This window comes from Arvicola amphibius, chromosome 10 (genome assembly GCF_903992535.2).
Source record: "Arvicola amphibius chromosome 10, mArvAmp1.2, whole genome shotgun sequence".
Lineage (NCBI taxonomy): Eukaryota > Metazoa > Chordata > Mammalia > Rodentia > Cricetidae > Arvicola > Arvicola amphibius.
Genome location: NC_052056.1, coordinates 67,151,858 through 67,175,960, shown reverse-complemented (window position 1 = coordinate 67,175,960; position 24,103 = coordinate 67,151,858). Strand labels below are relative to the sequence as shown.

The window sequence follows — 24,103 nt, the reverse complement described above, 5'->3', positions numbered from 1 at the left end:
AGGTTCAAGTTAGCCCACAGCCAGGGCTCCTTCTTCCATGCACGACAATGTGCGCAGCTCTTCCCCTGCCCTGGCTTCTGATTGGCAGCGTGGCTGCTGGATAGTGACCTCCAGGACTCTCGCTCGATTACAGCCTGTTTGCAGGAGTCTTTCTGCAGTTTAAGAGGCGGTGAGGAACAGCAAAAACCTGGGCACTCTCATCCCTAGGTATTGACATCAGAGGCCAATAGCATCCGAAGCCAATAGCATTCCAGTGGAATGGCATCTACTCATGTGTCCCTTCCCTGTCTGCCGGCTGCCATGAGGGATCTTCTTCAGTATGTTGCCTGCTCCTTGGCCCTTTGCTCCACTGCGTTTTTGATTGTGGCGACCTGGACCGACTGTTGGATGGTGAATGCTGATGACTCTCTGGAGGTAAGAAGCCAGTCCTCTTGATTTTGATCTAAAATGTCTGTCGGCCTTACTGCCACACACAAACCAAGGTGTTTCACAGGATGAATGCAAGCAAAGATAGGCAGCAAGAGTAAACTGATCCTTAATGAGTCTTAACACTCTTAGCTTATTTAACCCTGGCACTAAGTAGTTAGGCAGTAAGTACTGCTGCCCCACTTCACAGATGAGGTAACTAATCAAAACATCTGTTTTTCTAAGGGTACATTTTCACAAGTCATTATATATATATATGTCTGCCACAGAATCCTTCACCCCCCTTTTTTTATATACCAAGCTGAGCTCTGGGACAGTAACAGCATTTTTTTTAACCTTAAGATACATGTGTCAATCTTGATGGCAGAATTCAGAGTTCTGTGAGAGCCTTCCCAAAGCTAATTACCTGAGGTGCTGAGCAAGCCAACTCTGTGAAAATCCTTTTGAAAGAGAGCTAATAATCTCAGGCCTTTGGGAAAGTGAACTCAAGGGGTATAAAACCTACATAGCTGGTGCAGCATGGGGAAGAGATACTTTCATAGGAGAAGACCCACTGGGAAATGGTCTTCCCGGTGCATCTCAGTGCTCAGGAACGGGCATGGACTTAAGAACTCCTGGTTACATCGCAGGGACTACTGCTTAAGAGTGAGATGACTGGGCGAACTCACACTTGGGAATCTGATAGTTTTCTCACTGGAAAAGAAGCAAAGTTCAGATTTTTTTTTTTCTGTAGTATAACAGAGATATGGGCAGAGCTGAACAGAATTCAAATCTTCAAACTTCCCTGCTTTTCCTTAGTAGTGCTGAAGAGAATGCAGGTCAGATACACCTCATGAAGTGGGGAACTAAGAAGAGTAAAGGGTTAATCTGTCTTCTTTTTTTTTTTTCTGTGTATCCTGGGGGAATGGTCTGTACCTACTAATACTGTAGCATCATGTCTATGAAGGCTAGGGAAGATTGGGTGGGGGAAGTGATATGTTTCTATTCCAATTCTGTTTACTAGACTCTCAAGTTGGAGTTAATGAAACTCACAATTTTTTCTATGTTATTGTGAAACCTTTTCCATTGTGTGTGTGTGTATGTGTGTTTAAATTTCTTCTGATTTCTATGGGATATTTCAAAACCAATGCTGTTGTCAATGCCTCCTTAAAAGCTGAGAGCTTGTTTCTAAAAACTGTTGTAACATGGAAGTCCTCTGGGTTGTCCGCTTTGCAGGGAGAGCTGGGATACAATGCATTTGCACAGTAATGAAGAAAAACTGTGCCCTTTGGACGGTGCTCAGGGGAGAGTGTGGATCAAACACTCGGCTTCTATTAGTTTGTCATTATTCAGGCTGCCAGTCAGGGGTGATCAATAGAGAAATACGTTGCACTTGAGCACACTTTAAATTGAGTTTTTAAAAAATGCTTTTAAAATATGTAAAATCCCATCCAAAGCCATTGGTTAAATATTTTCTAAAGCAGTTTGAAAGTCTTTTGGCTCCGAGGGAGAGAGTTGTTAACCGTCTCCGTTAAGAAATAGAGTTTTAAGAAGTTGGGCTTGCTGGGAGGGAGGCAGGAACCCCGGCGCTGCTGCAGCGTCTCCCTTTTATTCATTTTATTTTGTCAATCAATGTGCTATCCTCACGGTACAAGATCATCACCAATTCAAACGAATGAGATGAGCAGTCCAGATTATTTGTTTTAAGTAAATCTGAACCTTGAAAGAGTTGATAGTTTCTTAACATCTTTCCTGTTTCCTCTCAGCGAAATGTGTTCTCCAAACAGTCTACGTGTGATAACTACCTTGTATACAGTAGCCTCCATTTTTTTTTTTTTAACGATCTCCATCTGTCAATATTCTTAAAGGGCCATCAATCTCCCTTAATATTTTCTTTAATTGACTGGAACAAAATTGATTATTTTTTGCAAAAGTGTAAAGGTTCTGGCCATCACTGACCCAGGTAGGCGTTCTCTCCCTTTGGCCTGCCACCACTAGTCTACGCTCGTGTTTCACCTTCTTGAAGCAGTTGTTGTAATGGAGGGAAGCAAGTGTGATAAAAATATGTAAATGAAAACATTCGAAGAGGCAGACGAAGTATTCTGGCTCATGACTTTGTTAGTATAAACATGTGGGTTGGAAAATTGGTTCTATGGTTTAGTTCAACTTGGCAAGTTCATAAATTGTACGTCGTGAAGAAGCGTTGTGCCTATGATACTAAAAGAGGCAACAATAAAGCAGGAATGCATCTTGCCTGTCAGGGATGGACACTGAGTGCAGGTGGAAAAAAAAGATAAGCATGCGCCATAACAAATGACACAGATCAGTTCATATTTGAGGAGCAAATGAGCAGAATACCACTGGAGCAGAGTTGATAAAGCTGTCACTCCCCATTAGGCATATTGAAATGGGTCTTATGGAAGAACAGGCTTTCAACGTAAGCCTGCAAATGATGCAATTTCCAAGGATAGAAATGGCAGCAGGGGCTTTGGATAACAGGACAGTGTGGCAAAAATACAGAATGGGGGAAAGTCCTGGGCTTGTGAAAGGATGTAAGTCAGAACAGGAGGCACAAGTAAAGCACAAAGAAAGATATTCTTTGGTTTTACTATGGTACACCCTCCTTGAACGGTGAAATTCTTTGTATTTAGTAAAAGAACCAGGAAAAAGAAACAGCACCCAGGAAGAACAGTGGGCATGACCCTAACACTCTCTCTGCCCTCTCTGCCCTCACTAAATCCTTAAGTCTGCTGCTCCTGGGAAGATGTGGGGAGCTGAAGAGAACGGGCAGAAGGTTTTGCAAGCCTGTGGTCACTCAGCGCCTCGCTCCTATTAGCTGCCTTCTCATAGGGAAATCACACCATTTGTCTTCCGTTTTCTTTCCTCAAATATAAGATAGGGTTGAAGTCCATGGTCCTCTTGTCACCCTCTTCTTAACGTCTGGATTCCCTGACTGTCTGCAACCCCTGAGCAATCAATGGCTAGTTAAATGAGACCAAAGATATCCAGAGCTTCTTCAGAGAAACAAAGCGAAAGCTTACAAACCTTCCATTGGGAGTTTGCTGGGGATGCTCCCTAGCTGTACTCTGTTCCATATCCTCATTTCTCATTTCCTACCTTCCACATCCCTGTCCTCAATATCTCCCCCACATACTTTTATTTCTTTCTCTTCCTTCCTCCCTCCTTCCTCTTCCCCCCATATCTTTCCTTTATCTTTTTTTATCCTTCTCTTCCATCTCCTTCTCTCTTTCATTTGGTCTTCATGTTCCTCCTATCTCCTCTCATCCCACAAAGAGTCCTCAGCATCTATAGCTTGGCTCTCACTACAGCAGGTTCCTGGTTACGTGGCTTGTGCTCTCTGAAGCATCTGTAGGCGATTCTCAGTGTAGTCAGGGACACAGACTGTTACAGTTCAGTGGGACAAGTTCTATATTTGATGATTAGCAACTGTAAGTGAACAGCATGCACTGTTTTGGATAATCAGAGGGGTCTTCCTGCAAGTTACCTCTAAAGTAGGGCTGGAAAAGCAAACGAACGAGAAGTAGAGAGTGTTCTAGCTGAACAAATGGAATGCACAGAGCTATCAGTGTGAAGAGTGCTGTATGTTTGTTGTATTGTTCACATTTCCTGATGTAGACAGTAAATTATAGGGCAAGGTAATCAAAGTCTTAAAGTGGTATGCAAAATATAGGTCCAATCCCAAAGGCAAGAATGTCTTACTGTAGGCAGATACATAGATGCCTTTAAGAAATATCAGCCTGTCTGGCTGCTCCTGGCGGATGGTTCAAGGGGGGCCACAGGGGCTGTGAAGAGACCATTTAGAGGATATTTGCAAAAATCAGGATGAAAACAATAGTCGTGTAAACAATAATGGTGGTCAGTGTAGAAGGACATGGGAAGATGTAGGAAAATTGAAGTCACTGCCTTGATTATGAGGTCACTCACCCAGTGTTCAAATGGAAATATGAATTTCTACACTGCAGTCAAGGAACATGCTCCCTACAACACTGTAATTTTTTTCTGGCTTAGCTTAGCATGATGGCAGAAACAATTTTTCAATGGGGAAGTATATAATACAGACTATATCCAATGCCAGAGGTACCCAGGTTAAATTCTCTTTGTCTCTCCTATACTAGGAGAATGATAACTCCTTTGACATAGCTTCTTGTGAGAATTAAATGAGTCCATGGATTACAAAGTATTTACCACAGCACCAGGTAAACACAAATCAGCCGATAAATGTCAGATATATTATGATTAATTTATAGTTCATTGTTTTGTCTGGTTCTGGGGGAGGAGATGACATTTTGTGTAATGCCCACTGAACTGAGAGATTGAAGAATGAAGCTCTGGCCTCATTTCTTCTATTGATTCTCTTAGACTAATGCTGTTTATTTCTCTGAGCTGTGATTTGCCCAGCTTCATACTTATGACTGATTATTGTTTTACTTGAGGAGCAAGACAGACAATGGGGTGCCATAACAGAAGTTATCTATCTAGCAGTGAATGCTCACACTGGACGAGGGTTAGGAGGATTAATCACATTATTATGATGCTAACTATCTTGTAGTATGTGTATTTATCTATTTTTTACAGGGGTAGAAATAATTCTTTCTTAAGAAAGTTGCTGGTCTCCTCATTACCAGGAGGAGAAAAATGTTTATGTAGGATGATTCAATTTCCAGTTAATTTTTTGTTAATTATTTCCTGGAAATCGCTTTATTCTGAGCACCATTATGACTAAATTTTTATAACTTCAAAGGAAGATTGCTCACATTAGAATTTATTTCACCCTCATAATCAAGTTTTCTCCTGGGATTTCTATTTGCCTTACTGATGCTATAATTCTTCCAGACATAAAGTGTGTGTTAAAATTATTATATATTATATTCATATACCAGTTTACCAGTTTTTCCTCCTGTTTGGTTTCAAGTTCTTTTAGCAGAATTTTGGGACTATGCATGGACTCCTATGCAGCTCTTGGTTTCTTTCTGCAATGAGGTCCATATTATATGAACTGAGGATGCATTTGTATGCATGAACTCAGAGAGAACGTGCTACAAAATGTAGCATATTACCGAGGAAATGAAGGAAAGATGTTTTTAAGAAAAAAATAAATTGATTACTTTTGTTTTATGTGCATTTAAGTGGTGATCCTCCTTTGCAATTCCAGAACTCAAGAGTGTGAGACAGGAAGATTACTGCAAGTTCTAGGACAGCTTACGCTACTCACTGAGTGTTGCATCAAACCAAAGGAAAAAATGAATTCACAACTGAACATATGTACCTAGGAAGTAAACAGTGTATTGTGTAGGACTGATCGCTTTGGACTTCAGATGTCAAAGCAGGGTTAATATACATTTGTGTGGGTTGACAATAATCGATAGACATTTTTTTTCCTCTGGTAAATATCTATCGAGCATCTGTTGTACACCAAGAAGGGGGAAAATAAGGAGCCACATGTACGCTGCTGTTGCTCCGTTCCCAGCTTTAGTTGACATGCCAGTTAGCACATGACAAGCATTCAGTGAAACAGATTAGAACATGGCATTGTAAAGAAATTCCTGTGGAATCACAGAGGAGGAGGAGATACACACCAGCTAGAAAGAGCATAGGGAGTGCCTTATAGAAAAAGGAATGTCTTTGAAGGGGTGGGGCTTGAATTCCTAGTAGAAATTTGACAAGTGGAGAGAAAGGAGCACCATTTTAGTACTGACCAAGTTTGAATAGTTCAGTGTACTGAGGACCCAGGCAAAGCCACTTTGTGTGAGTGAAATAGCAAGCAGCCACCCACTTTTGCTAAATGCTGCTGTCCACATGGAGTTTAGGAGATGAACTGACCAAGTGGGCAAGGGAAGTCAAGTGTCTGGTTGTTTGTGCATCTCTCCACGCTGAGTAGTGGTGAGCTGTCGGGAGATGTGTTTTGGCTTCTGCTTTGTGGATGCTTTGGAGAACTTCATCTCCTGGCGTGGGAAATGATCCACATCTCACTCTGGGGAGCAGTGACATCACCGAATCATACACCCCTTCAGCATCGTTGTCTGGGTTATTTCTAAACAGGCTGATTGCATGTTAAAAGGAATAAGACCAAAATTAGAACTGTCGATTTCAAATGACCCGGTGAGATTAAAGTTCTTAATTCCGATTTTATAGTGTTTGCCCTGTAAGTAAGGTTAGCTACACTATTGAAGAACTAGTTAGGCTTTAAAGAACCTTATTTTAAGGCTTTCTGGAATTTCTCTTGGCTTACCTTGTAAACCAGTTCCCCATAAGCCATTTTATAACAGGCAGTGAACGCTATGGACTGTAGCGAGGAGGACCTTCCTAAAATGATAGCATAAAAGTCTTTTTAACCTTCTATTTTGTGTACAAAGGCACCTTTAAGGGTGTCTGCAGTAAGTGCTGTATTAACACAGAAGTTTAGTTAATTACAGCCCCCATTCTCACGTCTCTTAGCCGAGTGTGAATGCCAAGGGATTTAATGGTGTGCCCCTAGCATTAATGCCTAATGGAACTGGATTCCTTGCTTCCTCTAATGACCTCATTGCTTCTCGAAATATGCTCATGGCAGGTAAATTATCAATAGCCTTGAAATTGACACCAGTACTGGATTATAGCTGAATTCCCTTAGTATTAAGGATGGTGTGTGGGTTACACTGTGTATAGCAGGAATAGCCATGTATAGTGCAGCAAAGATGTTTTCCTAGTTGATTTAGAGAGTAGGAAAATGTGAAAATTCACTGTTTGCTTACAGAACAATGCCTTCATATTCTTAGTGCGCCATTTAAGTTATAATAAACCAAATTGGTGAGCTGAGAGACTGAGGACATGGACAGTAATAAGGCCTACTTTCCTTCAGAGTCTTGTGTGTTAGTATGTACCTACCCATTGTTCCCTGAGGCCGCCACAACAAATGACCATGGGGAAATTAATCTCTCATTGTCCTGAAGGCCCAAACTTTACCATCAACATGTAGAAGAATGAAAATAGACCCATGTCTATCACCATGCACAAAACTCAAGTCCAAATAAATGAAAGACCTCAACATAAAGCCAGCCACACTGAACCTTATAGAAGAGAAAGTGGGAAGCACACTTGAACGCATTGGCACAGGGAACCACTTCCTAAATAGAACCCCAGCAGCACAGGCACTGAGAGAAACAATTAATAAATGGAACCTCCTGAAACCGAAAAGCTTCACTCATTGCCTCCGATGCTTCAGGTAGTCTTGCTCTGGATATTTTCAGATTATAATGGCTGTGAGTTATCCGTGACTTGTGTAGTGTGGCTGCCATCACCGAGTGTTTCTGTGGCCTTCTTCCCTTCTGCCTTTGCCTTCCATTTGTGGACATATGATAAGGACACCATTATCCATTAGTTCAGATTCTGTCTGTACAACCCAATGTGACGTCTTCTTTTCAGGCCTTTAATTCAGCTATATCTGCAATCAGGGTCATAGTCATGGTCATGGTTGAATCTTTTAGAAGGCTGCCATTCATTCTATTATATCTAACTTTTTTTTTACTGTCATCATTTTCGGTGAAACCCAATATAGCCACTGCTTAATTCACAGTGTTAGAAATTAACTACCATTTTCATTTGCACAAATAATTTATACTAAGGATTAGTAATTTTTAATAGTTTTCTAAGTTTGATCTTTATATATATATATATACTCTATCTAAATGGATGACTTATACCAGAAGAGGGCATCATATCCCATTATAGATAGTTGTGAGCTGCCATGTGGTTGCTGGGAATTGAACTCAGTACTTCTGGAGGAACAGCCAGTGCTATTTATTTATTTATTTATTTATTTATTATGTATACAATATTCTGTCTGTGTGTATGCCTGCCGGCCAGAAGTGGACACCAGACCTCATTACAGATGGTTGTGAGCCACCATGTGGTTGCTGGGAATTGAACTCAGGACCTTTGGAAGAGCAGCCAATGCTCTTAACCTCTGAGCCATCTCTCCAGCCTCCCAGCCAGTGCTCTTAACCCTTGAGGTATCTCTCCAGCTCCTGATTTTTAATACTTTTAACTACCTTGTCATTATTTCCCTTATACTGGTAAGGAAATTGAAATTCAAAACAGGGAAGATCTTGCTCAAGGTTACAACATAGCTATTAAAAGTGTCAATTTGTACTTGAAGCTTATGCTCATATATGTGTATATGCACTTACCTTTCTTTAGAAATCATTGTGTCAGGTTGTTCGAGATGGATTTTCTTCATTGGACATTTGACCTCTGTGTTCTCTAAGTCAGATAACCTTTCATAAAATCTAGAGCATGGTAGGGACAGCCTGCCAATGTGGTGGTTTGAAGAATGGGAGCCTTGGCATGAGAATCAGGTTAGGTCCATGTTGTATGACTTCGTTCCACCACCAATTTTGGAGTACCTGCCTTATGATACAGCTTCTGTCCATGCACATGATCTCATATAAGGAAGAGGAGGGGTCTTACTTGCTGTCTTGCTCTGCTCTGGCTTGGCTTGGCGTGGCCAGAGACTCAAGGGGAGAGGAGAGTCGCCATGGGATAACAACTCAGTTTTTTATACATTTGTGAGGTCCTACATAAGGGCACTTCACCAAAGACTGTCTTTAACACTCAAGTACCAAGTACTGGATACCTTACCTTTGAAATAGCAAAAAAAAAAAAAAAAAAAAAAAAAAAAAAAAAAAAAAAACAAAAAACCAAAACAAAAGGCTTGGAATTACACACACCTGCAGTTCAGTTCCCATCTGTCTCCTGTATTATTACTGACTGAATTGTTACAGTATTTTTCCTTCCCTGTTTCTCCATGTCCTTATTTGTAAACATTTCATTAATGCTCTTTAAGAAACAAATGACATGATAATATACTTCAACAGCATATCCTTCAAAGTATGAACTCAAGATGATTGTTAATCACTGTCAATTATAAATATTTTACACAAAGCAACAATGAGAGTATCAGCAGAGCTTTGTCAGGTCCCATGCAGAACACGGGCGAGAGTTCCAGAACCTCCGTGTGATTTTCTGTTTTTGGAAAATGTTTTTCTGTCCTTTCCCTTCCCATGGTTACCATTTCAACACCCCTCCCTTTGTTATTTATTCTTTGGGGATGGGGTTTAAAATGTGACTTTCCACAGTAACTCTCAACGTGTTCTATAGGCTAGCTTTAGATTTTCAAGGTAATAGGATATGTTATTGAGTCTGAAGAAACAATCATATTGTCTCTGCTCCATATTCATGAGCTCTTGTCAAGAACACTTGAAGCTGCTGTCTGCTGAGATGTTTACCATTGTTTTGTTAAAGCTGATGGTGACTTCCAGTCCACCCATAAAGGATTAGACTGTGAGGGCACTGGGACTGCTTTGCTCTAAGTGGACATTATCATCCGCAGGCCAATCTAAGTATAAGTGTTGTACAGCTGTCAAATTATAGTAGATTACTTCTCAGTTCCTTTATATTCATGTCATAGCTTAAGCATTTGTAATATGTCAGTATAACAGCCAGGAAGATGATCAGGGATTCTCAGTCATTTATTGTTGCCTTAATCATTTATTGGTTTTCTTTGCTAATTTTAAATTTATGAACCTCATATAAAACAGCATCTTTCTTCATGAAAGTCAATGCCTGTAATGAAGATGAATTAATGTGCATTACTGATAGACTTGAGACATTAACATGACCATCTATTGTTTTATAGATTTATTTATGAGTAAATGTTAGGACATGGAAGTGAAATGGATTGTCTTTAGGTTAAAGCATGACTCAAAGACAGAAGGATAGATTTATTTCTGGTTTTAGTCCTTTCATCCATGATTTATTTCTCCACAAGCCCCCTCTAATCAGGAAGCAAATTCATTTCTTGGCCCAGAAAGCCTTTAATTGTCTAATTGTCATTGTTTAAGGGAAACTTTTCTAACATGCATTGCTTTATATAAATAGATTTCTTTCTTCTTTCTTCCTTCCTTTCTTTTTTTTTTTTTTAAAGGATTTCTTGGTTTAACAATTCTAGCTGTCCCGGAACTAGCTCTTGTAGACCAGGCTGGCCTTGAATTCACAGAGATCCACCTATCTCTGCTTCCTGAGTTCTGAGATTAAAGGCATGTGCCACCACCGCCCATTAATAAATAAAATTCTAATCATGCCTGTAACAACTGTACTTGGCTAGCAAATATGATAACTGAGCTTCCATTTGACCAAGAGGAAATGAAGCTGGCTTCATGTTGTTTTACACAATGTTTTTTCTCACCTCCAGGTGAGCACAAAATGCCGAGGCCTCTGGTGGGAGTGCGTCACAAATGCTTTTGATGGCATTCGCACCTGTGATGAGTATGACTCAATCTATGCAGAGCATTCCTGTAAGTATACTATAAACCTTCTTGTTTGCCAGGAAGGGATGGTGAGCTCAAATTTTTATTTGGTTTTATTTACTGTTGTATGGTATTAATGCTCCAATTTGAAATATTGGCAATTAAAAATGGGTGTCATTTTTGAAATGTGAATTGAAATGTTTATCATAGTTCCCCTTTCCCCTTGAGTTTGTAAAACCCTTTATGGTGAAAATGTTGTCTGAACTATATAATAAGGGACCTGGCACAATGCCTAAGATACAGTAGGCTTATAGTAAATATTTTAATAATTGAAACTTTTCCTTTGGGTGTTGTGAATTTTATGATTAGAATTGACAGCCTAGATGAATGGCACTCATAGATATGTTTCAACTATGACTTAGCTCAAGTAGAACTCTTATTGGTTTTCCTTTTCTCAGTCGAAGATTTGTTGAGATAGAGTACGAGATGCAGAGAGACAGCATCAAAGAGAGACAGAGGATATGGAACTGGTACATGAGAACAGCAGTGCATGAGAGGATCATCACCCTCCATGTTAGAGTCAGTTCTTTCATCTTACTTTCTTTTAACTCTAAATCCTACCTCAATATTTGCAAGGCCATGTTTACATAAATAAAGCAATCTTTTAATTTAACAATCCATTGTTGATGTCCTCAGTCCTTCTCCAAGGCACTGACTTATTTACTTAGAACGCTGAGCCTTGCCAAGAAACACTAGACCTGCGAATAAAGGAAAGTGCGATTGGTGCCATTCAAGCCAACGCTGGGTGGTAGTGCCCCATGAAAAGATGAATGAAAAGTGGGTCTTGTGTATGCTATATTATCCCAGACATTTAAAACACTTAAGCAGAAAAATTTTCAAAAAAAAAATCTTCATCTGTATTTTGGGAGTTAGGTGTCAGAAATATTTTCACCATAATTTATAAGGCCTTTTTATTATATTTTTTGTTTAGAAAAAGTCTTAAGACTTTCTCATTTATCCCCTATATTCAGCTAGTTCTCTCTACACAGACGGACAGACACACAAATACACGTGCAGGCACACGCAGAAAAATAACCAACATGATTTGATGACTAGATGCTTATAACAGACTTTCAGCCTATTCCAGAAAAGCAATGCATAGACAAAGCCAACAAGACAAATATATATTTTTGTTTTCTTAATTATTTGTTTATCATCCTATTTATTTATTTTCTTAGTTACTATAAACTTATGTTTGTGTGTGGGTAGGTGGGGGCATGAACATGCCACGGTGCAGTTGTGAAGGTCAGAGAGTTAGTTTATTCCTTCTTTCTGGGATTCGGGGCTTCAACTCAGGTCTTCAGGGTAGGAAACAAACCCATTTATTGAGACTTCTGCAGAAACAGGACCAAGGCAGCAACCCCCAATGGAGCAGGCCTGAGCTAGTGACTTCTGCTGGAGCAGGCCAGAGGCAATGACCTCCACCGGAGCCTGTGTACAGGGGAGTCACCAATAAGGGAGCAGGCCCAAGCCAGAGACCTCACCATAGCAGGCTTGAGCCAGTGACCTCTGCCAATGCAGACTGAAGGGAGTGAGTTCAGTGGGAGCAGCCCCAAGCAAGCAACCTCCATGGTATCAAGTTCAAAAGAACCCTGGGATTGCAGAGCAAACCCCTGGGAGTACTGAGAAACCTCTGTGAATATCAAGTGACCTCCAGGGTAACTGCAACTATGGCCCTGACTGTACCATGAGAAGCCACCATTTGAGCCTTGGATCCACCTAGAAGATTGATTACTAGACACACAACCCAAAATACACCAATCAAAGGAAAAGATAGGTAGACAAGAAAAGAACACATTCAACACCATAAACAGCAATGTGACACCAATAAAAACTAGTGTTCTTACAACAGCAAGACATGAGCAATCAAATATTGATGATGAAGCAGATGAAAATGACCTAAAAAGGTAACCTTAGAAGAGTTTGAGGCCCTTAAAGAGGAAATGAAAAATTTCCTCAAAGAAACAGAGAAAAATACAAACAAAAAATTGGAAATCAAAAAACTCCTTAAAGAAACCAAGAAAAAGCAATAAAACAGATGAAAAAAACTATTAAATACTTGAAAACCAAAATAGAGACAATAAAGAAAACACAAACCAAGGAAATTATAGAAATGGAAATTATGAGAAAATGATCAGGAACCACAAATGCAAGCATAAACAGCAGAATACAAGAGATGGAAGAAACAATCTCAAGCACTAAAAATACAATAGAGTAAATAGACTCATTGGTCACAAAAAAAACCATTAAATCTAACCAAAGGTTAACACAAAATATCCAGAAAATATGGGACACCATGAAAGAGTAAACCTAAGAATAATAAAGATAGAAGAAGTCCAACTCAAAAGCACAGAAAATATATTCAACAAAATCATAGAAGAAAACTTTCCCAACCTAAAGAAAGATATGCATATGAAGATACAAAAAGCTTACAGAAAACCAAATAGACTAGATCAAAAAAGAAAATCCCCTTGTCATATAATAATCAAAACATTAAACATACAGAATAAAGAAAGAATATTAAGAACTGCAAAAGAAAAAGGCCAAGTAACATATAAAGGCAGATCTATCAGAATCACACCTGACTTCTCAGTGGAAACAATGAAATCCAGAAGGTCCTGGTCCAGTGTTACGCAGACATTAAGTGACCATGGATACCAGTCCAGACTACTATACCCAGCAAAACTTTCAATCACCATAGAAGGACAAAACAAGATATTCCAGGACAGACCAGATTTAACCAAAACCTAGCTACAAACCCAGACCTACACAAAGTACTACAAGGAAAGCTCCAACCCAAGGAAGTTGGCTACATTCACAAAAACACAGACAATCTTACAGACAATCTTACAGCAGCAAATCCCCAAAAAGGGGAAAACACATACAATAACATCACCAACAATGAAAACTAAAATAACAGGAACTAGTAATCACAGGTCATTAATATCCCTTAATATAAATGGCCTCAACTCACCTATAAAATGACATAGGTTAACAGATTAAATATGAAAAAAATCAGTCCTTTTGCTGAATATAAGAAAGACACCTCAACCTCAAAGACAGACATTACCTCAGAGTAAAGGATTGAGAAAAAAGTTTTCCAATTAAATGGACCTAAGGAACAAACTTGTATAGCTATCCTATTATCTAACAAAATAGACTTCACACTAAAATCAATCAAAAGAGAAAGAAGGACATTTCATACAGGAAAATCCATCAAGAGGAAGTCTCAATCCTGAACATCTATGCCCCAAATACAAGGGCACCCTCATATGTAAAAGAAACACTTCTAAATCTTAAATCACACATTAAACCCCACACACTAATAGTGGGAGACTTCAACACCCCACTCTCACCACTGGACAGGTCTGTCAGACAGCAGATTAACAAAAATAAGGGAACTAATAGATGTTATGTCTTAAATGGACTTAACAAACATCTATAGAACATTCCATTCAAACATAAAAGAATACACCTTCTTCTCAGCCCCTCATAGAATCTTCTCAAAAAAAGTAAACATCAAGAGATACAAAAAATTGAAACAACCCCATGTATCTTATCAGATCACCATAGCTTAAAACTGGAATTCAAGAGAAACACTAATTTTAGAAAGCCCACAAACAAATGGAAATTAAGCAACGCTCACCTGAATCACCAATGCATCAGGAAAGAAATAAAGGAAGACATTAAAGACTTCCTAAAATTCAATGAAAATGACCACATAATATACTCAAATTTATGGGACACAATGAAAGCAGTAGTAAGAGGAAAGTTCATACCACTACATAAAGAAGCTGGAAAAATCCCACACTAGTGAGTTAATAGAACACCTGAAAACTCTGGTGTAGTAGGAGACTGCTTGTTTGTTCCCAGATGCCCAGGCTCCTGAAATAAAACTCAGAAACTGTATTAATTAAATCACTACTTGGCCAATCACTTAAGCATATTGCTAGCTATATCTTATATCTATAATTAACACATTTTCATTACTTTATAATTTACCATGAGATTTGTGGCCTACTGCCAAGGTTCTCATGCATCTGTCCCTGGCAGTGACCACATGGAATCTCTCTGACCCTGCCTTCTTTCTCTCAGCATTCAGTTTAGTTTTTACTGTCCAGCTCTATTCTACTCTATAGCCAGCCAAGGCAGATTTTTTATTCATTAACCAATAAAAGCAACACATAGACAGAAGGACTTCCCACACCATTTCCCCGTTTCTGTTCAAATAAAAAGGAAGGTTTTATCCATAACGTAGTAAAATTACATATAACAAAACAGGTATCAAGCAAGAATTATAGTTACAAAATTTATATATATTTTATCTTTTATCATAACTAAGAAAAACTATAACTATCTACTCTTCAACTCCATCAAAGTCTCCAGAAGGATATAATATTACCTGAGGTAGTGCCTTGTAAGTATCTTCCAAAACTCTAGAATTGACAGAGACATCTTGCTGCCTGGAAAGTCACTCAAAGTTCTTCTCTAATGTTGCAGGTACCCATATTTAGTCGACTAGCCCATAGTATCTGGCAGACTTTTCCATGAAGCAGGAAATTTCAAAGACAGTTCCACCTATATTGGCAGTTTGTCAGTCACTTTCTTCTGTGTCCTTCAAAATGTATGGCAGACTTTCATGAAGCAGGAACCCTGAAAGAATGTCTCATCTTCAGGCAACTTCAGCCACCACTTCTCTGTGGGTCCTGCATGTCCACTTTATCAAGCAGTCCAGGAAAGAACAGTTTCATGCCCAAATGGCTAACAAACTCCATGAGGAGCCTCTCCGATGCCTATCATCTTCCTCAGGAAAATTGGTGCTGCCAGGAGCAGATGTGTCTCATGTCATGAAAAGGCTAAGCTCTTAAAACATTTTATATGCCATATTCTGAAGGTCACTAAAAAATTTGAAGAATACCCATATAACTAAAATATAGTTCTATATATCGAGAAAACCTAACATGACTACAAGCTTGACTATTATAAATGCTTATCTATTAACCTATATTTCTTAATTATACATTACATTTCTAAATGAGCTGCACAAGCACAATACCTTAATCAAGAGCAGAAATATACATATAACAAAACTGACCTTAAATTTATACCAATAAACCTTAATTTATTGTATCAGGCCACTAGTTCATTTCCTGGCTACCCAGACTCCTGAAATAATTATACATAAACTATATTATTTAAATCAATACTTGGCCAATAACTTAAGTGTATTGCTAGCTAGCTCTTTTGTCTTTGGTTAACTTATTTCTATTATTTTATATTTTACCACAAGGCTTGTGGCCTACCTGCAAGGTTCTAGCTGTCAGCTTGTTTGTTTTTTCTTTGATGGTTCCATGAAATCTCCCTGACTCCACCTTTTTTGTCCCAGCATTCAGTTTAGTTTTCCCCGCCTAGCTATTCTACCCTATCAAAGACCAAGGCAGATTCTTTATTCATTAATCAATAAAAGCAACACATATACCACACCATTCTAGTACAAAAAGAAGCAAACTCACCCAGGAGGACTATACTGAAGAAAATTACCAAATTGAGAGCTGAAATCAACAAAATAGAAACAAAGAAAACAATGCAAAGAATCAATGAGACAAAGAGTTGGCTTTTCAAGAAAATCACCAAAATAGACAAACCTTTATCTAAACTAACAAAAAGGCAGAGAGGGAATATCCAAATTAACAAAAACAGAAATGAAAAAGGGGACATAACAACAGACATAGAGGAAATCCAGCGAATCATTAGACCATATTTTGAAAACCTGTATACCATAAATTGAAAAAGTTAGAGGAAATGGACAATTTTCTGGATAAATATCACTTGCCAAAATTAAATCAAGATCAGATAAGCAAATTAAATAGATCTGTAACTGCTAAAGAAATGGAAACAGTCATCAAAAGTCTCCCAACCAAAAAATGCCCTGGGCCAGATGGTCTCAGTTCAGAATTCTAAAGTATTTTGAAAGAAGAACTAATATCAATACTCCTCAAATTGTTCCACATAATAGAAACAGAAGAGACATTGTCAAACTCTTTTCATGAGGCTACAATTACCCTGATACCCAAACCACACAAAGACATTACTAAGAAAGAGAATTACAGACCAATATCACTCATGAACATTGATGCAAAAAAAAATGCTCAATAAAATACTGGCAAACTGAATCCAAGAATAGATCAGAAAATTAATCCACCATGATCAAGTTGGATTGATCCCAGAGATGCAGGTTGTCTTTTTGCCCTAGCTAGAACTTCAAGAACTATATTGAATAGATACGAGTATGGACAACCTGTCTTGTTCCTGATTTCTTCTGCAGGCACATCATATAATTAGTATAAAGTAAAAGGAATGAATGTATTCATCTTTCCTGTGATCCAGGTAACATAGCAGTAGTTTATACACTATTGGGGTGTAATTTCCTTTGTTTTTAGAATTTAGAATGAAACAGGAGGTCTCCTGGATGCTAGCCCAGTGTTCTGTCTCTGAACCATATCCCCATCCCTTCTTATGTAGAAGTCTGTGTAACTGCAGTTGCTTCATGGCAGTTTTGAATTTCTGGAGAAATGATGGCACTCATATTGAAGCTTATATAAACACCAATTCTGAAATCTATGTGTGGACTTACATTGTGTATAACCTTGAGTTCTGTGATATTCTTGTGGGAGTTATGTCTCCTCTTTTCTCCGCTGTGACTCCATGCTGTCCCAGTGAAGTTGGTGGTAACCCGAGCACTGATGATTACAGCGAACATCCTTGCTGGCTTTGGATTTATCACCCTGATCCTGGGTCTTGATTGTGTGAAGTTCCTACCTGATGAGCCACACATTAAAGTCCGCCTCTGCTTTGTTGCCGGGACCACATTACTGATTGCAGGTACTGGCTTGTTTTGTTATATTCAGAGACTGTGAGTCCCTGATCATTCTTGAGTTGTGCTACCGGAATTTATCATTTCTCCTCATTTATGGACCTCCATCCATAACCTGCCTCCTCACAGTGGACAGCTCTTATATATACCAGTGAATTCATTTAACAAACTTAACATTGTATAAGTTTGTTCTAGAAAAATTTTTAAGATGTCACTAGATACTCTTGTCTTTTTATAAAACAATAAAACATTCAAGTTACTGAAGGAAATCTGTGTAGGTATTACAAATGATATAGTCAAATTAGGTGGTCTGATATAACTAAGCATTGCAAGCATTGTATAGAATTAGTCTGCCATACACATTGATTTTTAAAGCATGCATTCTGTTTTAAAGTTTGAGAAGAGTTATTTTCAAATTAGTTGGTAAATGTAACAATATTATAGAAAGTGATGGTAACTTATATCTATCTAATGGTTATGTGTTTGAATTGCTTGGATGAACACTTACAATTATAAATACAAAAATGTTTAAAATGGATATTACCAACACTCCAGGAGGGAAGATATGTTTTTTTTCCCACAAAGGAAATATTTTTTTCAAAACACCCTTTCAACATATTGCTTTGTCTCCCAGTCATTACCTTTCTCTTTTAGATTTGACTTTTAATATACAATTTGTACCTAAGATAGTGGAACCCCTGTACTAGCATTTAAAGTCAGTCTGTTGTTAGAGGGCTAATCTGTGGGCTTTAGACAAAATGGAAAAAGAATGTAATTTCTTGGCCTATTTTGACATGATGTGGAATATGGTACATCCATTACAAAGGCAAGTTTTTTGTTTTTTTGCTTTTTTGTTTGTTTGTTTCCTCTGTGTTCCTAGCACACTGAATTGAACAGTGTGAGATACAGTTTACATGTGGGTATTTACTGCATATCTTGGATAGCCCAGTTGACTGTATCTGGGATGCCCAGCTTACATGTGGATGTTCATTCTATCTGGGATAACCCATTTTACATGTGGATGTTACTGTATCTGGGATAGCCCAGTTTACATGTGGATGTTGACTATCTTGGATAGCCCCGTTATCACATGGATGTTGACTATATCTTGGATGCCTAGGTTACACGTGGATGTTGACTGTCTGGGATTGCCTAGCTTACATGTGGATGTTGACTTTCTGGGATAGCCCAGTTTACACATGGATATTGACTGTATCTGGGATGCCCAGTTTACATGTGGATATTGACTGTATCTGGGATAGCCCAGTTTTCATGTGGATGCTGACTGTATCTGGGATAGCCCAGTTTACATGTGGATGCTGACTGTATCTGGGATAGCCCAGTTTACACATGGATGTTGACTGTATCTGGGATGCCCAGTTTACATGTGGATATTGACTGTATCTGGGGTAGCCCAGTTTACATGTGGATGCTCACTGTATCTGGGATAGCCCAGTTTACACATGGATGTTGACTGTATCTGGGATGCCCAGTTTACATGTGGATATTGATTGTATCTGGGGTAGCCCAGTTTACATGTGGATGCTGACTGTATCTGGGATAGCCCAGTTTACATGTACATGCTAACTGTATCTGGGATGCCCCGCTTATATGTGGATGTTGACTATCTGGGAGAGCCCAGTTTACATGTGGATGCTAACTGTATATCTGTGATAGCCCAGTTTACATGTGAGTGTTAACTCTGTATCTGGGATAGCATGAATCCTAGTTAGGATTGCCATTGTTATGCTGAAACATTATGATCAAAAGCAAGTAGGGGAGGAAAACTTTTATTTGGCTTAATTTTCAAATCATAGTCCATTGCTGAAGAAATTCATATCAGAGACTCAAACAAGGCAGAAACCTGGAGGCAGGAGCTGATGAAGAGGCCATGAAGTGATGTTACTTACCGGCTTGTTCCTCATGGTTTTTTTTTTTTTTTGCCAACTTTATTTTTTATAGAACTGAGAACCACCAGCCCACAGAGGGCAGCAGCCACAATGGGCTGGTCTCTCCCCTACCAACCACTAATTAAGAAAATGCCTCACTGCCAGATATGATGGAGGCATTTTCTCACTTTCAGAACAATCTAGCTTGTATAAGGTTGACATAAAACTATGCAGCACAGCAAGATGCTATGATTGACAGCACAGATTATGTGGGTGTTTGTAGTGAGGAGCAGACGGGCTGCGTTCCTGCCGCCCTGGCTCCCGCACAGCTAGCTTTACACGCAAAATATCAACACACAAACTGTATTCTTTTAAACATTGCCTGGCCCATTAGTTCCAGCCTCTTACTCACATCTTGACTAACCCATATCTAATAATCTGTGTAACACCACAGGTGGTGTCTTACCGGGAAAGATTCAGCATGTCTGACCTGGTGGCTGGCTTCATCGCATCTCTCTCCCTGAGGAGAGGCACGGCAGTCTGACTAACTTAGGAGAGGCGTGGCATCTGACTGAGCCATCTACCTCACTTCCTTCTTCCTGTTCTGTCTACTCCACCCACCTAAGGGCTGGCCAAGGCAGTTTCTTTATTAATGAATGAAATCAACACAAAAAGAAGACTCTCCCACATCAGGTGTTGACTGTGTATCTGTGACTGCACAGTTTACATGTGTGTGTTAACTGTGTACCTGGGACAGTATGATTACAGGTGGAAGTTGGCTGTGTATCATGTGGGATAGCATGGATACATGTGTTGATTGCATGTCTGGGAGAATATGATTACATGTGGCTGTTGGCTGTGTATCTGAGACATCACAGTTTGCATGTAGGTGTTGATTATGTATTCAGAAGAGCTTCAGACAGGATTTTAGAAACACAGATTTTTTTTAACAGCATATACTTCCCATTGAAAATCAACATAGAAGGCATAGGGTATGGTATAGTGGTTTACATCTTTAATCCTAGCACTCAGAGGCAGGTGGATCTCTGTGAGTTTGAAGCCAGTCTAATCTACATAGTGAATTCCAGGACAGTGAGGGCTGTGTGGAGAAATTCTGTCTCAGAAAGAAGAAAATTAATGTAGAATGAAAACATGTTCCATGCTATTTGTGTTTCTGTGTTTCCTGGTTTCAAATTTTGTTTTAAATATTTTCTTTTATGAAATAATCCTGAGCCATATAAGGCACTTTGTTGAGGGACAAGTCTCATTATTATTATGGAAGCCTCATGAGAATATACTGGAACTAATAATTTATTTTGCCTCGCAGTGCAGTAGCTGTCATATCGCAGCATAAGACATTACTCATAGAGTTGTGGCAGTGTTGGCATTGATGAACATACACAACTATAGCACATGGTATTTGATGATAATGTACAGTATGTTACCAGATAGTATATCTAATATATTTTTACCATTATTTTAGAGTGTACTCCTTCCACTTTAAAAATAAAAAAGCATGTTTTCTGTAAAGCATTGTACCTTGTGACAGCAGACCCCTCCCACTCACGGATGCTGCATCTTTTCCCTGCCCTGTTGTCTCTTGATATGGACCCCAGTTGCAAATTGTTTTGTGCACTGTAGCTTTGGAAGCAATGAGCTATGATATTTTTGTCTGAATTTAAGTGTTTGTGGGCACATGCACCTGCCACGTAGCTCAGGTGTACAGCACACTGCCACACCAATTTCTCTGTTAAGTGATACATGACTGTACAAAAATAACTTTGGAAAAATGAGAAACGTCTAAAAAAATCCCAGCAAGCATTTAGAGTTTGACAAACAGATGAGCACTGTGTTATTTTATTTCAGAGTTTTGTTCTGTGAAGAGAAATGTTGAAGGGCAATGGCAGAAGCTGTCCAAATTTCAGTTGTCCATGAAGCAGGTAGCAATGCTAATGCTTTAGATGACACCATGCATTTTGAACAATAAGCAGGTCCTTGTGACTTAAATTTGGAGAATGCTCTGTATTATTCCTGATCATCTCATTTCTTTCAGGTGCCCCCGGAATTGTTGGTTCTGTGTGGTATGCTGTGGATGTCTATGTCGAGCGTTCCTCTCTAATTATACACAATATATTTCTTGGGATTCAATATAAATTTGGCTGGTCCTGCTGGCTTGGAATGGCTGGGTCTTTGGGTTGCTTTTTGGCTGGAGGTCTCCTTACATGCTGTTTGTATCTCTTGAAAGGTAAGGACAAAGCAGAGTAAGAGCTCCTCTTTCGTGGTCATTTTTCCCAAACTGAAGACAACACCTCTCATCAAACCAAATGGCTCTGAAACCCTTCACAGTTTCAGCTGTTCAAGGACAACTCAATTGCAGCGTTCAAGGCTTATTTCCAAGGAGCAGATGCTAGTGGCCAAGGAAACCCAGAGCTGCAAGTCTATCCAGTATCTAAACATGCACTAGTAGTTCATGTACAATGGTCATTGTTACGTATCTAGCTTCTATAAATCAACTAAGTTATTGTTTATGGGTAAATGGAGAGCTTGATTAAGGGTTAATCAATATTTTTTGTAGGAATCTAATGTTTGATCTTAGTTTTCTATAAAAATAATAAAAATGCCAAGATATCTTCATCATACAACAAAAAAAATATTCAGCCACATTTTCAATCTAAAGTTAAGCTTCAGTTTGAAATACTGAGAACCTCATTCTTGGATGATTTCAAGTGAGACTTGTGTGTGTGTGTGTGTGTGTGTGAGAGAGAGAGAGAGAGAGAGAGAGAGAGAGAGAGAGAGAATATGCATGTGTGTAACTGTATGCATATGTATATGAGTCTTTGTGTGTTTGAATGTGTATGTATGTGTGTGCATGCAAATGAGTGTAGAGTGTGTATGTGTCTGTGTGGTGTGTGCACAAAGCATGTGTTTGTCTGTGCAGGTGTGTTCTAGTCTGTTTTGGAGAAAAACATTAAAAAAATGACTAGATTTTTTTTTTATTTTTGAAAGTTAAATAGATCATATTTATTTCCTTTCTCTGCATTTATCTCTTTGAAACAGATGTTATACCAGAGAGGAACTATTCTTATGCCATGAGGAAGCGCTATTCCACAGCAAGTACTTCCATGGTGAGGTCCTACATGGCCCCTCGAACAGAGACAGCCAAAATGTATGCTGTAGACACCAGGGTGTAAAATCGGCCAAATGTCAATCTGTGTTTATACGTTGTTTAATCAATGTATTTAAACTAAGAAAAACAAGTGATCAATTTTGGAGCATTTATTTGCATTTCAAATTCAATGCATTATTTGTTGGTCCAATCAAAATATTTCTAATTTTGCTGTCACATCTTCTATGAGTCTCGTCACTGTTCCCCCACTGTCTCAGTGTATTTTGAGTTAAGGCTATTAGAATGTAGAAATATGTTTCAGGTGTCCTTATTGCCTTTATTGAGATTATGGCAGGGTGACATTAAAGTAAAATGATGCTTCAGAAACACAAAGCAATTTAAAACAGGTCCAAGGTTCTAATTTTGAAAGGATCGAGGAGCTCTTAGCTCTCCCTAACTCAAAGCACAATTTTTATATTCTCAGGGAATTCATCAGTAACTTGAAGGAAGGTTATTGTTCTAAATTTAAACTTGTATATCAAAATCAACCATATTCAAATATTATTCAAATGGAAGCAGAAAATACCAACCTCATGTACCAGGCTCCAGTGGGAGCTGCAGATGGAAACTTCCATCTCACATTCAAAATGTCAGTGGCAAATGCTGAATTAATGTTGGAGTCAAGGGGGATGTCTTCCCACGAATGCAAGAGATCAGAGGATAATTTTCACAGCACACCAAATCTGCCTATGCGTGGTCAAATTATGTTCTGGTATATAATGACTTGACCAGGGAGTCCCTCCAAAATGGATGGAACACCCAAAATGCACCACATTAGAATTCACCGGCTAAAATACTCACTCATCAGCTGACACTCAGAGTGGAGCAAATACAAATGGATTCTATTATTCTAGAGTTGAACCTCAAATCTACAGACGAAATCCTCATGATATGTATAAGGTTTGTTTTTAGGAAGACAAAAAAGATAATATAAACACTTAAAAGGAGCCAGTGCAGACTCTTAATGAGATACATGTGTGTTTCCAACATATTCACTCTTTTAAATCATAAAGTCATTTAAAAAGCTAGAAAATTTAATATCAGTTTTCTGTTTTTTTTTCTAATTCAACAGATAACAACTACTCTTATACTACCCTACAAAACACCAAACAAACTAAAATTTAGTTCTTTGGGAAAATAAAATGGAAGTTATGAATTTCTGAATTTCCCCAAACAAGTGCTTCTAACTTAAAAAAACTAAGAGTAATATGAAAATGAAATGTCAGAACACTACTGTGATCAATTCATGGGGACATCACAAAGTGTCTTCTTAATGCTGGCTTCTGGAACAATTATAATCTAATCTTACTACTAAGAACAGTTGGATCCACCTATCTTGTTCACGGATTTCATTAATAGTGTGGTGGACATGTAAAAACCTATAGATCATACCTAGTCACTATGC

General features: G+C 38.7%; 1 protein-coding gene across 1 annotated transcript; it reads left to right on the top strand.

Moving 5' to 3' along the window:
• Window positions 1-261: 261 nt before the first annotated feature.
• Cldn16 (claudin 16) lies at window positions 262-22,723 on the top strand. The gene is made up of 5 exons (XM_038346755.1): window positions 262-414; window positions 10,655-10,757; window positions 17,487-17,651; window positions 21,586-21,777; window positions 22,590-22,723. The coding sequence occupies exons 1-5, from the start codon at window positions 301-303 to the stop codon at window positions 22,721-22,723; spliced, it is 708 nt and encodes a 235-aa protein (XP_038202683.1). The 5' UTR covers window positions 262-300.
• The last annotated feature ends 1,380 nt before the right edge of the window (window positions 22,724-24,103 follow it).

Excerpts from the sequence above, each read along its gene's own strand:
- Cldn16 (XM_038346755.1), top strand. The coding sequence starts at position 301 with ATGAGGGATCTTCTTCAGTATGTTGCCTGCTCCTTGGCCCTTTGCTCC. Across the intron at positions 10,758-17,486 it reads AATCTATGCAGAGCATTCCT|TGAAGTTGGTGGTAACCCGA; the intron begins GTAAGTATACTA and ends ATGCTGTCCCAG. Across the intron at positions 21,778-22,589 it reads CTGTTTGTATCTCTTGAAAG|ATGTTATACCAGAGAGGAAC; the intron begins GTAAGGACAAAG and ends TCTTTGAAACAG.